We start from the raw sequence: 13,202 nt of genomic DNA on the forward strand, positions 1-13,202 counted from the left end.
ATTTGTTACCAAAATTGCATAAAGATCCGTTGGACCCACCAGGGAGGCCAATAGTTTCTGGGCTTGGTGGTTTATGTGAAATAGTATGCAAGGTGATTGACTATTACCTACAAACACTAGTTTTGACATTACCCTCATATATTAGAAGTACAACTATGATATTGCAGAGGTTGGATTTATTACAATTGGAGGGGGATGCAATTCTTGTCACAGCTGAAGTGGAAGCTCAGTATTCTTCAATTAAACATGAGTATGGTCTGGCTGCCATTTCCCACTACCTATATGAGAGTAATTTGGACCCATTGTTGAATGAGTTGATTTTGACCCTATTAAAGTTTGCCCTTGAGCACAATGTATTTACATTCAATAAGGACATTTATTTGCAACAGCAGGGGACCGCGATGGGGGCCACTTGTGCCCCTGCATATGCAAATTTATGGGGTACTGGGAGAGAATTATCTTTCAGAGTGATGGAATTCCTGGGATTGAAACCATACATGGCTGGTGTCGCTATATTGACGACGTGATCTTCATTTGGGAGAACACCACAACTGATCTTGAATCCCTGATGGAGAGATTGAATTGTAATAATTACAACATTAAGTTGACCTATAATTTTGGCAGAAAAGTGGAATTTCTGTATTTGAACATTGAAGTTCAATCTGATGGAAAAATAACTACCAATGTGTTCAGAAAGCCAACAGAAACAAATACTCTGCTGCATGCCACTTATGCCCATTATAGACCAACTTTAAATGGTATTCCAACAGGCCAATTTATGCGGGTCAAGAGAATTTGTACCCAAAGTAAGGACTATGAAGATCAAGTTTTGGATTTGATTCACAGGTTTACTGATAGGGGATATAGCAAGAAACAGATCAAAAGAGGTTTCAAAAAAGCACAAAATAAAACAAGGAATGAATTGCTTTACAGTAGTGGAAAGAAGAATAAGAAGCCCAGGGAACATCAAATTAGATTTATTACTGGGTATAATAAACAATGGTCTGAGCTGACCCATATTATACGTAAACATTGGGGAGTTTTGCTATCTGATCCTGTGTTAAAAAAGTTGTTGCCAAAGCACCCTTCTATGGTACCTAGAAGATCAAAAAATCTCAAGGACTTTCTAGTGCATAGTCATTATTCTGGTGCTTCGGGTGGTTCCTCTGGTTCTGAGTTAAAATGTTTTTTTCCTTGCAATTCTTGTAAGGCATGTGGTAACCATGTAAGGAGTAGGACCTTTGAAAATCAAGACGGATCCAGGGAATTTGACATTTGCAAGATGTTGACATGCACCACTAAGGGGGTAATCTACCATGCTTGTTGCCCTTGTGGGAAAATATACATAGGATTAACCACATGGGAATTAAAACTGGAATTAAAACCCATGGCGCTAATTTATGTGTACTTACCTTGTTGAATATGAATTTTGTGAAAATAGTTATGTAATAAAAATTGTTGTAATTTTATTCTATGCCTCTCTTTCTGCCATTTATTGGTGGTGGATATGGGATATTCCCCCCACAACTTTAGCCAAATAACCCCCAGTTTTCAATGCCTAACTATTATTATAAAGTAAATTAAGGTTGCCAAGCTTAAGTAATAAGAATTCATGTCGTTGGCATTGAAATGGGCACTGTAGGTGTGTTTCCTGTCCTCCACTCCCTGCCGACCTTGGTTCCCCATGGACTTGCATTGGGTTTCGTGTTTCAGTCGGCCTTCGACTTTTCATGATAATCGGCCGATTTCATTCGACCCGACTTTTGAGAAAGTCGGGTTTCATGAATCCCGACTCGACCCAAAAAAAGGCAAAGTCGCTCATCTCTACTGACAGCGGTTTGACATCACCCCAAGTTGACTAATCAAAAGAGCCGCCGCGGATGTTGTTAGGTAAGGGGCGATTCTCCTGTTCCCTTCCAAAGACCAGTATTGTCGCCAATGAATCAGGTCGAAATCGATTCGCACCAACACAGTAAATAAAGCAATAAATAGCTTTAAGATGAACATACCTGAAATCACACGCTGTACTCATCTCCGCTCCTCCCCCAATTGCTTTTCCTTGAACTAGAGCTACACTAATGATTGGCAACCTGAAATACAATAACCATTATATAAATATGTGAGCCACTTTACACCTGAGCTCAGATTACTCACAACTAGGGATACAGAATTATATTTCCCATGAGAGTTTATATCATCAGAAAATATGTCCATTCACTTTTACATATGAAAGTGGACACTGGAAATTCTATACGCACAGTATTTAATTCACCTTTTTAGGCTAATTGTCTCTTCAGAGAGGAAGAGGACTAGAGCTCTAGCGCCACCTATTGGAAGTAGCAATCCTAAAAGTCAATGTTGACACTTTAACGAGCCTTGTTACATGACTTAGGATAAAAGCCAAACAAGAATCTCAATTTGCAGACACTGTGTTTCGGGGTACTGCCCCTTGTCAGTGCAAAGTGTGAGATCTGGTTTGGCTGTGTGAGAGGCGTCTGACCAAACACAGTGTCTGCAAATTGAGATTCTGATTTGGCTTTTATCGTAAGTCAAGTGACAAGGCTAGTTAAAGGGTCGATATTGACTTTTAGGATTGCTGCTTCCAATAGGTGGCACTAGAGTTCTAGCCCTCTTGCTCTCTGAAGAGACAATTTGCATATTTCCTAGAGGAGCATTGCGGCTTTAAGTCTCCGCATCTCAGCATGCTTAGCATGTCAATCTCGGCAAGGAGAAACGATACTTCTTGGATACCATTTTAGGCTTAAAGTTTTGTTACTGCCCCGGCACAGAGGTGCATCTCCGATCTCTGCATACCTTGGAATAGATTGATGGTTAATGGCCATGGAGTAAAGCGATGTGCAGCTGCAAAACCATTAACCGTCAAACTGCTTTTAGGTGCAATTACTAGAAAGGCCCTCCAATCAGCATGTCGGCACAGTCTTTACTGCCTGTCTGGATGCAATTAGTTTGTGTTGTGGCCACAACAATTGGACTTCAAGGGGTTTTAATTAATAGATTTTGGAATAAAAATTCCACAAATGGATGTGTTTAACCCCCTCACCCCCAGGCCATTTTCACGTTTCTGTTTTTTGCTCCGCTACTTCCCAGAGCTATAACTTTTATATTTTTCCCCCAATATACCATGTGAGGGTTTGTTTTTTGCGGAACGAGTTGTACTTTTGAACGACACCATTGGCTTTATCATATAGTGTACTGGAAAATGAGAACAATAAATTCCAAGTGCGGTGAAATTGCAAAAAAAAAAGGGCAATTCCACAGTTGATTTTTTTTACTATGTGTACCAACTGCTAAAACTGACCTGGCATTTTGATTCCCCAGGTCATTACGAGGTCGTAGATACCAAACATGTATAGGTTTTTTTTTATTTAAGTGATGAAAAAAAATCCAAAGTTTGTAGCATCTCCATTTTTCGGGGTATGGGGCTAAGTGAAGGCTTATTTTTTGCGCGCCGAGATGTTTTTTTTTTACACCATTTTGATGTAGATTTGATATTTTGATCACCCGTAATTGCATTTTAATGCAATGTTGCAGCAAAGAAACACAATTCTGGCATTTTGATTCTTTTTGTTACAACGTTTACCGATTAAATTAATTTATATACTAGCTGAAGAGCCCGGCGTTGCCCGGGTATAGTAACTTGCTTGCTTTGAGCACTGACCGCTAGGTGGTACTCATAATTATCTGACTATGACAACCATAGGGGTCTCCTACAAACCCCCGGTTGTCATGCCAACCCATCGGCGACCCGCGGTTATGTAACACAGGCGCCGATGGGCGACATTAGTGATGCACTTCCGACGCGATCATGTTAAATGCCACTGTCAGAGGTTGACAGCGGCATTTAAAATGTTAGCAGCTGTTGGTGGATCAAAATTCCACCTGCGGCTGTTAGGGGCACATGTCAGCTGTTCAAATCAACAGCCGGAAAAGATGTATGGCGCATGTCATGAAGGGGTTAACAAAAATCTTTTTACATGTGCTCCCGCTGTGTACTGTGTAATGGCTGTGTACCAACGGAAACTGAAAGATCAGCCCAGGAAAATAGTAACATTTCTCTGATATATTACAAAGTTTCTTATTTTCATGTGCACTAATGATTTATGAAATGAAAATTCAAACGATGGTTACTTATTAAGACTACAGTGAAGGGAATTATCATTTAGTACATAATTTTCAGTGATGCTGACTGGCTGAGAGCCACTAAACTAATACACACCTGCTGTGTAGTGGGAACACTAAGCTCCCACTGGATTAACCCCTTAAAGGAATCTTACTTAAAGGGAGTCTGTCAGCAGTTTTACTCCTGAAAACTGCTGACAGTGCTATACCGAAGACTATCGAGAGCAAGATATATATTCTTGGGGTGATGGTCATTCATGTTGCACATCCCAGGAATCATGAGCCCATCTATGCTGCTCTGAGTGATGGCTCTAATGGTCTCCTTATTAAATGCTAATGCTATCTTTCAGAGCTGATGCACATGGCCAGTGAACATTTAGCGTGCAAAGTAACCAGGGCACTATACATGAAGGCGCCGCCTCCACGGTATCTGTGATTACAGCATTGTAACACAGTAACATAGTAACATAGTTATTAAGGTTGAAGGAAGACTTTAAGTCCATCTAGTTCAACTCATATCCTATCCTAACTTGCCCTAACATGTTGATCCAGAGGAAGGCAAAAAAACCCATGTGGCAAACAGTAAGCTTCACATTGGGTCAAACAATTCCTTCCCGACTCCACATACGGCAATCAGACTAGCTCCCTGGATCAATGCAATATCTAGGAAACTAGTGTACTATATACCTTGTAATATTATACTTTTCAAGAAAGGCATCCAGTCCATTCTTAAATTTTAGTAGGGAATCACTCATTGCAACATCATACGGCAGAGAGTTCTATAGTCTCACTGCTCTTACAGTAAAGAATCCGCGTCTGTGAGTATGCTTAAAGCTTCTTTCCTTCCCTCTTGTCCCCGTCACAGGTCTTAGTGTAAAAAGATCATTAGAAAGGTCTTTGTACTGTCCCCGCATATATTTATACATTGTAATAAGATCACCCCTAAGCCTTCGATTTTCCAAACTAAATAACGCCAAGTGTAATAACCTGTCTTGGTATTGCAGGCCCCCCTAGTTCCCTAATAACCTTGGTCGCTCTTCTCCGCACCCGCTCCAGTTCAGCTATGTCTTTCTTATACACCAGAGACCAGAACTGTGCACAGTGTTCTAAGTGTGGTCGCACTAGTGACTTATATAGAGGTAAAATTATGTTCTCCTCATGAGCATCTATGCCTCTTTTAATGCATCCCATTATTTTATTTGCCTTTGCAGCAGCTGCCTGACACTGGCCACTAAATGTGAGTTTGTCGTCCATCCATACACCCAAGTCTTTTTCAGTGACAGTTTTGCCCAGTGTTTTACAATTAAGCACATAATTATACGTCTTGTTCATTCTACCCAAGTGCATGTGTGGCGCCCCTGAGGCTCAGTCGCCACAGAGGTACTGCACCTCCTCCTGAGGTGTGGTATCCCACCATCCAGGTAAGGTGGAGACTCCTGACCATGCTCCAACACCTGCACCCCACACCACAAAGTAGTGTAGCAAAGCACCTTCGGCGGCTCCCTGCTTGGAGTATAGCAAAACACCCATTGGTGGCTCCCTGCTTGGAACACGAAACGTGCTGGGAGGTGGGTGGAGTTAGATGACATTACAAAGAGCGGGAAGAGTTTAGGACAACAGTCAGTGAGTCGTCAGTCAGTCAGTAGTGAGTTGGAGAGAAGAAGATCCCTGAGAGAGGGATGGAAGGATGGAAGTGCTGCAGCAGATCCCAGTGACCTGGGTCTGCTAGCACGGGAAAGGAAGAGAGAAAGCACATAGACTGAAAGCCTGATTCTCGATAAGAAAGAAAGACTAGTACGGATCGTGAGGAGTAAAAGGGAACAGAGGACGTGGGTTAGAAGAGAACCCTTCCTAGAAGTTCCAAGCGCAAGGCCGGGGCCTGGTCCCCGAGGTTGTATGGATACTAATGGTCCTGCAGCAGACACCGGAGGAATAGAAGTAGTGACCACTTTATTCCCACACAAGACTTGGGGGCACAACAGCAACTGGATAGCGAGCTGGGACTTAGTAGCAAGAAGTCCCCGAAGCAGGCTACAGCTGTCTGCCGTACAAGTAGGGTTCATAAGAACATCGGACAGGAGGAACTCCAGTGTAACTCAGTACTAGGAGTACTTCACTCAAAGGCACTATAAGAGGAGACGTTCAGAAAGGGCACATATGTTGGCGGAGTGTTGGAAAGGAGTATTCCATCTGGCCTGGAGGTTGACTGAGTCCCTGATCCGGAGGACATGGCACGGAGGCAGGCACCTGTTTGTACAACAGACTGTGAGTAAAGCTTTGGAACTACATGCCCTGGTGTCCTCCACTTATTCCTGCGCCAACCTGCCCAGCACTGCTACATCCCTTGCGTCTGACACTACACCATCTACGTGTCACTTCACCTATTCTGCCCTGGGACTACAGCCCTGCCTGTGGAGGGCTATAACATCACTGTTGCACCACACCATCTGTCCCAGAGGATCTGTCTGCAGCGTCGGCTTACATCTTCATTGCCAAATACCACAGGTGGCGTCACGACTTACACCTTGACACTGAACATTTACAATGGGCGCCCAGGGTCACGGGCCGGGTCCCAGCTACCGTGACATCTCCCATTGAGGATCATCGGGCCCAGTACCGAGTACCCCACTGCCCTGGGTGTGAGGGCGACCCACATGACCTTACATTTATCCCCATTAAAACTCATTTGCCATTTATCAGCCCAAGCTTATAGTTTACATAAATCTTCCTGTAATATAAAATTGTCCTCCTCTGTATTGATTACCCTGCAGAGTTTAGTGTCATCTGCAAATATTGAAATTTTACTCTCTATGCCCCCTACAAGGTCATTAACCCCTTTACCCCCAAGGGTGATTTGCACGTTCATGACCGGGCCAAATTTTAGAATTCTGACCACTGTCCCTTTATGAGGTAATAACTCTGAAACGCTTCCATGGATCCCAGTGATTCTGACACTGTTTTCTCGAGACATATTGTAATTCATGTTAGTGGTAAAATTTCATTCATATTCCGTTTATTTGTGAAAAAAACGGAAATTTGGCGAAAATTTTGAAAATTTTGCAATTTTCTAACTTTGAATTTTTATGCCCTTAAATCACAGACATACGGCACACAAAAAACTTAATAAGTAACATTTCCCACATGTTTACTTTACATCAGCACAATTTTGGAACCAAAATTTTTTTTGTTAGGAAGTTATAAGGGTTAAAAGTTGACCAGCGATTTCTCATTTTTCCAACACCATTTTATTTTTACGAACCACATCACATTTGAAGCCACTTTGAGGGGTCTATATAATAGAAAATACCCAAAAGTGACACCATTCTAAAAACTGCACGCCTCAAGGTGCTCAAAACCACATTCAAGAAGTTTATTAACCCTTCAGGTGCTTCACAGGAATTTTTTGAATATTTAAAAAAAAATGAACAATTAACTTCTTTTCACAAAAAAAATATTTCAGGTTCAATTTTTTTTATTTTATCAAGAGTAAAAGGAGAAATTGGACTGGAAAAGTTATTGTGCAATTTGTCCTGAGTACGCTGATACCTGATATGTGGGGGGGAACCACTGTTTCGGCGCATGGCAGAGCTCAGAAGGGAAGGAGCACTGTTTGACTTTTTCAATGCAAAATTGGCTGGAATTCTGATCTGACACCATGTCACGTTTGAAGAGCCCCTGATGTACCTAAACAGTGGAAACCCCCCATAAATGACACCATTTTGGAAACTAGACCCCCTAAGGAACTTATCTAGATGTGTGGTGAGCACTTTGAACCCCCAAGGGCTTCACAGAAGTTTATAACGCCCGGGTGTGAAAATAAAAAAATCATATTTTTTTTCCCACAAAAATGATATTTTTGCCCCCAATTTTTTATTTTCCTAAGGGCAACAGGAGAAATTGGACCCCAAAAGTTGTTTTGCAAATTGTCCTGAGTCGGCTGATACCCCATATGTGGGAGTAAAATACTGTTTGGGCGCATGGTAGAGCTTGGAAGGGAAGGAGCACCATTTGACTTTTTTAACGCAGAATTGGTTGGAATTGAGATCAGACGCCTAGCCCTAACCCTAGCCCTAGCCCTAACCGTAATGGGAAAATGGAAATAAATACAGTACATTTTTTAAATGTTATTATTATTCCCTAACTAAGGGGGTGATAACGGGGGGTTTGATTTACTATTTATGGCGGTTTTTATGTTTGGCAGCTGTCACGCTAAAAGACGCTTTTTATTGTAAAAATAGTTTTTGCATCACCACATATTGAGAGCTATAATTTTTCCGTATTTTGACCCATCGAGTCATGTGAGGTCTTATTCTTTGCGGAACGAGTTGACAATTTTATTGGTATCATTTTCGGGCATGTGACATTTTTTGATCGCTTTTTATTCCGATTTTTGGGACGCAGAATGAACAAAAACCAGCGTTTCATAAATTTCTTTTGGGGGGGTGAGTTCACACCATTCTGCGTGCGGTAAAATTGATAAAGCCGTTTTATTCTTCGGGTCAGTACGGTTACAGCGATACCTCATTTATGCCTTTTTATGTTTTGGCGCTTTTATGCAATAAAAACAATTTTATATAAAAAAATAATTATTTTTGCATCACTTTATTCTGCGAGCTATAACTTTTTAATTCTCTCATGATGCTGTTTGGTGGCTCGTTTTTTGCGGGACAAGATGACGTTTTCAGCGGTACCATGGATATTTATATGCGTCTTTTTCATCGCGCGTTATTGCACTTTTTGTTCGGCGGTATGATAATAAATCATTATTTTTTGCTTCGTTTTTTATTTTTATTTTTTAAGGGGTTCGCTAAAGGGGTTAATTAATGGGACAGTTTTATAGGGCAGGTCGTTATGGACGCGGCGATACCAAATGGGTCCTTTTAGTGTTTTTTTTTTTATTTCCAAAAAATGAATTTATTAGGGAATATTTTTTTTTTTTTAATTTATTTAGTGATTTTTTTAAAATTATTTTTACACTTTTTTTTTTTTAAACTTTATTAGGTTGTCCCATGGGGGGCATCACTGTCCTGTGACAGATCGCTGATCTGTCACATCACAGATCACAGATCACTGTGACAGATCAGCAATCTGTCACAGGCAGTGTGCAGGTTTCCTCCTTGCCTGCGCTTTGCAGGCACTGAGGAAGCCAGCTCCCTGCAAGCCCCCGAAGGTCCCCGTCACCATCTTGGATCCGGGGACCTGCAGGGAATGAGCCCCGCGCAGCAGCGCTGCACATTGCGCTGCTGTGGGGGGTTCAGGGAAGCACGGAGGGAGCCCCCTCCCTGCCGATGCTTCCCTTTAACCCCCGGTACACCGCGATCGTGTTTGATCGCGGTGTGCAAGGGGTTAACGTGTCGGGGGTGGTCCGTGACCGCCCCTGACACATAGTGCCGGGTGTCAGCTGTGATAATCAGCTGACACCCGGCCGCGATCAGCGGCGCTCACCACGTGGATGCCGCTGATCGCGCTAGACGTACTATCGCGTCCATGGGCATAGGGGCCCAGGTCCCTTGGATGGGATAGTACGTCTGATGTCAGAAAGGGGTTAATAAATATGTTAAAAAGAAGCGGGCCCAATACTGACCCCTGTGGTACCCCACTGCTAACCGTGACCAAGTCCGAGTGTGCTCCATTAATAACCACCCTTTGTTTCCTATCCCTGAGCCAGCTCTTAACCCACCTACACATATTTTCCCCTATTGCCATTGTTCTCATTTTATGTATCAACCTTTTGTGTGGCACCGTATCAAAAGCTTTTGAAAAGTCCATGTACACCACATCCACTGCATTCCCTTGGTCCAGTCCTGAACTTACCTCTTCATAAAAGCTTATCAGATTAGTCTGACAGGAACGGTCCCTTGTAAACCCATGTTGATATTGGGTCATGAGGTTATTCTTCTTTAGATACTCCAGTATAGTATCTCTTAGAAAAGCCTCCAGGATTTTACCCACAGTTGAAGGTAAACTTACTGGCCTATAATTTCCAAGTTCAGTTTTTGTCCCCTTTTTGAATATTGGCACCACATTTGCTATACACCTGTCCTGTGGTACAGACCCTGTTATTATGGAATCTTTAAAGATTAAAAATAATAGTCTATCTATGACTGTACTTAATTCCTGCAGTACTCGGGGGTGTATCTCATCCGGGTCCGGGAATTGTCAATTTTAGTGATTTTTAGACGCCGCCGTACTTCCTGCTGGGTTAAGCAGGTGACATTTAATGGAGAATTTTTTATCCCTGATCATGTTATCTGTCATGGGATTTTCTTGTGTAAATACTGTTGAAAAAAAGTCATTTAGCATATTGGCTTTTTCCTCATCCTCATCCACCAATTCACCCAGATTATTTTTAAGGGGGCCAACACTATCATTTTTTAGCTTCTTACTATTTATGTAGTTAAAGAATATTTGGGGAGTATTATTACTTTCTCTGGCAATGAGTCTCTCTGTCTCAATCTTTACTGTCTTGATTTGCTTTTTACATAATTTATTTAATTTTCTGTATTTATTTATTGCCTCATTACTACCTACTTGCTTTAATTCTCTAAATGCTTTATTTTTGTCACTTATTGCTCCCCTTACAGCTCTATTTAACCATACTGGTTTCCTCCTATTTCTAGTATGTTTATTTCCATATGGTATATATTGTGCAATACCCCGAAACAGCTGTATGTGGATGGATACCATGTTTTGGCATAGGTGATTTCCTTCATTGGAGACTGCCCTTCCCGTGGTTGTTCCTTCCCGGGCAAAGACCTGGCTGGTCATTGCTTGCGTTGAGAAACACGTGATGGTGTCTCCGCGGCTTCTGTTTTGCATGTTTTACATATTTCCCATAAGGGATGGGGGCAGTGCTCTAGAATCACTGCGTTGAGAAACACGTGATGGTGTCTCCGCAGTGTCGGATGTTGATCTCCATGAGTTCATTCATCCTCCTTTTCATAGTCTTTTTACTAGGCATTGCTCCTACCAGCCAGTTTCCTACTCCACACTGATGAGGGGCAATACCCCGAAACAGCTGTATGTGGATGGATACCATGTTTTGGCATAGGTGGTTTCCTTCATTGGAGACTGCCCTTCCCGTGGTTGTTCCTTCCCGGGCAAAGACCTGGCTGGTCATTGCTTGCGTTGAGAAACACGTGATGGTGTCTCCGCGGCTTCTGTTTTGCATGTTTTACATATTTCCCATAAGGGATGGGGGCAGTGCTCTAGAATCACTGCGTTGAGAAACACGTGATGGTGTCTCCGCAGTGTCGGATGTTGATCTCCATGAGTTCATTCATCCTCCTTTTCATAGTCTTTTTACTAGGCATTGCTCCTACCAGCCAGTTTCCTACTCCACACTGATGAGGGGCAATACCCCGAAACAGCTGTATGTGGATGGATACCATGTTTTGGCATAGGTGGTTTCCTTCATTGGAGACTGCCCTTCCCGTGGTTGTTCCTTCCCGGGCAAAGACCTGGCTGGTCATTGCTTGCGTTGAGAAACACGTGATGGTGTCTCCGCGGCTTCTGTTTTGCATGTTCCATGTTCTCGGCACTGCTCTTCCTTCCTGCTTCAACGGTCACGTGGTACCGCTCATTAAACTCATGAATATGCGCATATTTAATGAGCAGTACCATGTGACCGCTGAAGCAGGAAGAGAGCAGTGCGCCGAGAACATGGAAGAAGCAGGGGCTGCGCTGCAGAGACAAGTGCCATGACGGGGGTGAGTATGAACAGGGGGAGGTATATTCACCTGTCCCTGCGCGTCGCTCTGCTGTCTTGCATCCTCTGCAGTGACATTCAGGTCAGAGGGTGCGATCGCGCCGTCTGCCTGCACAGTCACTGCAGAGCCCCCAATGCTGATGAGCAGGGGGCAGCGATGGAGGTGAGTACACAGTTTTTTTTCCTTTGGTAACGGAGGCAGCGGCAGCAGCAGCAATATGATGGGGCCACACTGTGCAGCATAACTGGGGCCACTCACTGTGTAGATAACTGGGGCCACTCACTGTGCAGATAACTGGGGCCACTCACTGTGCAGATAACTGGGGCCATTCACTGTGCAGCATAACTGGGGCCACTCATTGTGCAGCATAACTGGGGCCACTCACTGTGCAGATAACTGCCACCCCCACCCCCAATTTCATTATTTGTGCCCAGGTCTCTATCTGCACTGTCTTCCCCTCCTATAAAAGGAAAACCATCCCCCCCATCCATAGTTTAAACACTCCTCCAACCTTCTAGCCATTTTCTCCCCCAGCACAGCTGCACTCTCCCCATTGAGGTGCAGCCTGTCCCTAGCGTAGAACCTGTAGCCAACTGAAAAGTCTGCCCAGTTCTCCAGGAACCCAAACCCCTCCTTCCTACACCAATTCCTGAGCCACTTATTAACCTCCCTAATCTCCTGTTGCCTCTCTGGCGTGGCACGTGGTACAGGAAGTATTTCCGAAAATATCACCTTGGAGGTCCTTGCTTTAAGCTTGCAGCCTAATTCCCTCAAATTATCTTTAAGGACCTTCCACCTACCTCTAACTTTGTCATTTGTGCCAATGTGCACCATGACCGCTGGATCCTCACCAGCCCCTCCCAGTTATCTGTCAACCCGATCAGCGATGTGTCGGACTCGAGCACCAGGTAGGCAGCACACCGTTCGACGATCCCTGTCTTTGTGACAGATTGCCCTATCTGTTCCCCTAATAATTGAGTCCCCCACTACCAGCACCTGTCTGGCCTGCCCTACTCTCCTATTTCCCCCCTTACTGGAGCAGACACTCCTCCGGCTTTCAGAGGACATGCCTTGCTGCAGCAGTGCTACTCCTGCACTGACACTCCCCTCATCTGCCAACTTAGCAAAGTTATTGGGGTGTGCCAGATCAGGACTAGCCTCCCTGGTGCTCTTCCCTCTACCCCGCTTTCTAACTGTCACCCAGCTAGCTGCTTCATTGTCCTGCAGCTCCAACCTAGCATCCCCCCCTCATCTATCCCTTTGAGCGTCTGCTCATTGAGCAGAAGACTCCTTTCCATATTGTCTATGGATCTCAGTGTTGCCAGCTGTACATTTAGATCCAGTATCTGGGCT

General features: G+C 43.6%; 1 protein-coding gene across 7 annotated transcripts in view; it reads right to left on the reverse strand.

Moving 5' to 3' along the window:
• The window catches only part of ECHDC1 (ethylmalonyl-CoA decarboxylase 1), a 180,750-nt gene that overhangs the window by 26,115 nt on the left and 141,433 nt on the right, over positions 1-13,202 (reverse strand). For all 7 annotated transcript variants that reach the window (XM_073575775.1, XM_073575770.1, XM_073575774.1 and 4 more), the window contains one exon: positions 2,010-2,090. In XM_073575775.1, the coding sequence (XP_073431876.1) occupies positions 2,010-2,090 (81 nt within the window). The remainder of the gene's footprint in view (positions 1-2,009; positions 2,091-13,202) is intronic.

The sequence above is a fragment of the Dendrobates tinctorius genome, unplaced genomic scaffold (genome assembly GCF_039654945.1).
Source record: "Dendrobates tinctorius isolate UK_male_01 unplaced genomic scaffold, ASM3965494v1 ptg000046l, whole genome shotgun sequence".
Lineage (NCBI taxonomy): Eukaryota > Metazoa > Chordata > Amphibia > Anura > Dendrobatidae > Dendrobates > Dendrobates tinctorius.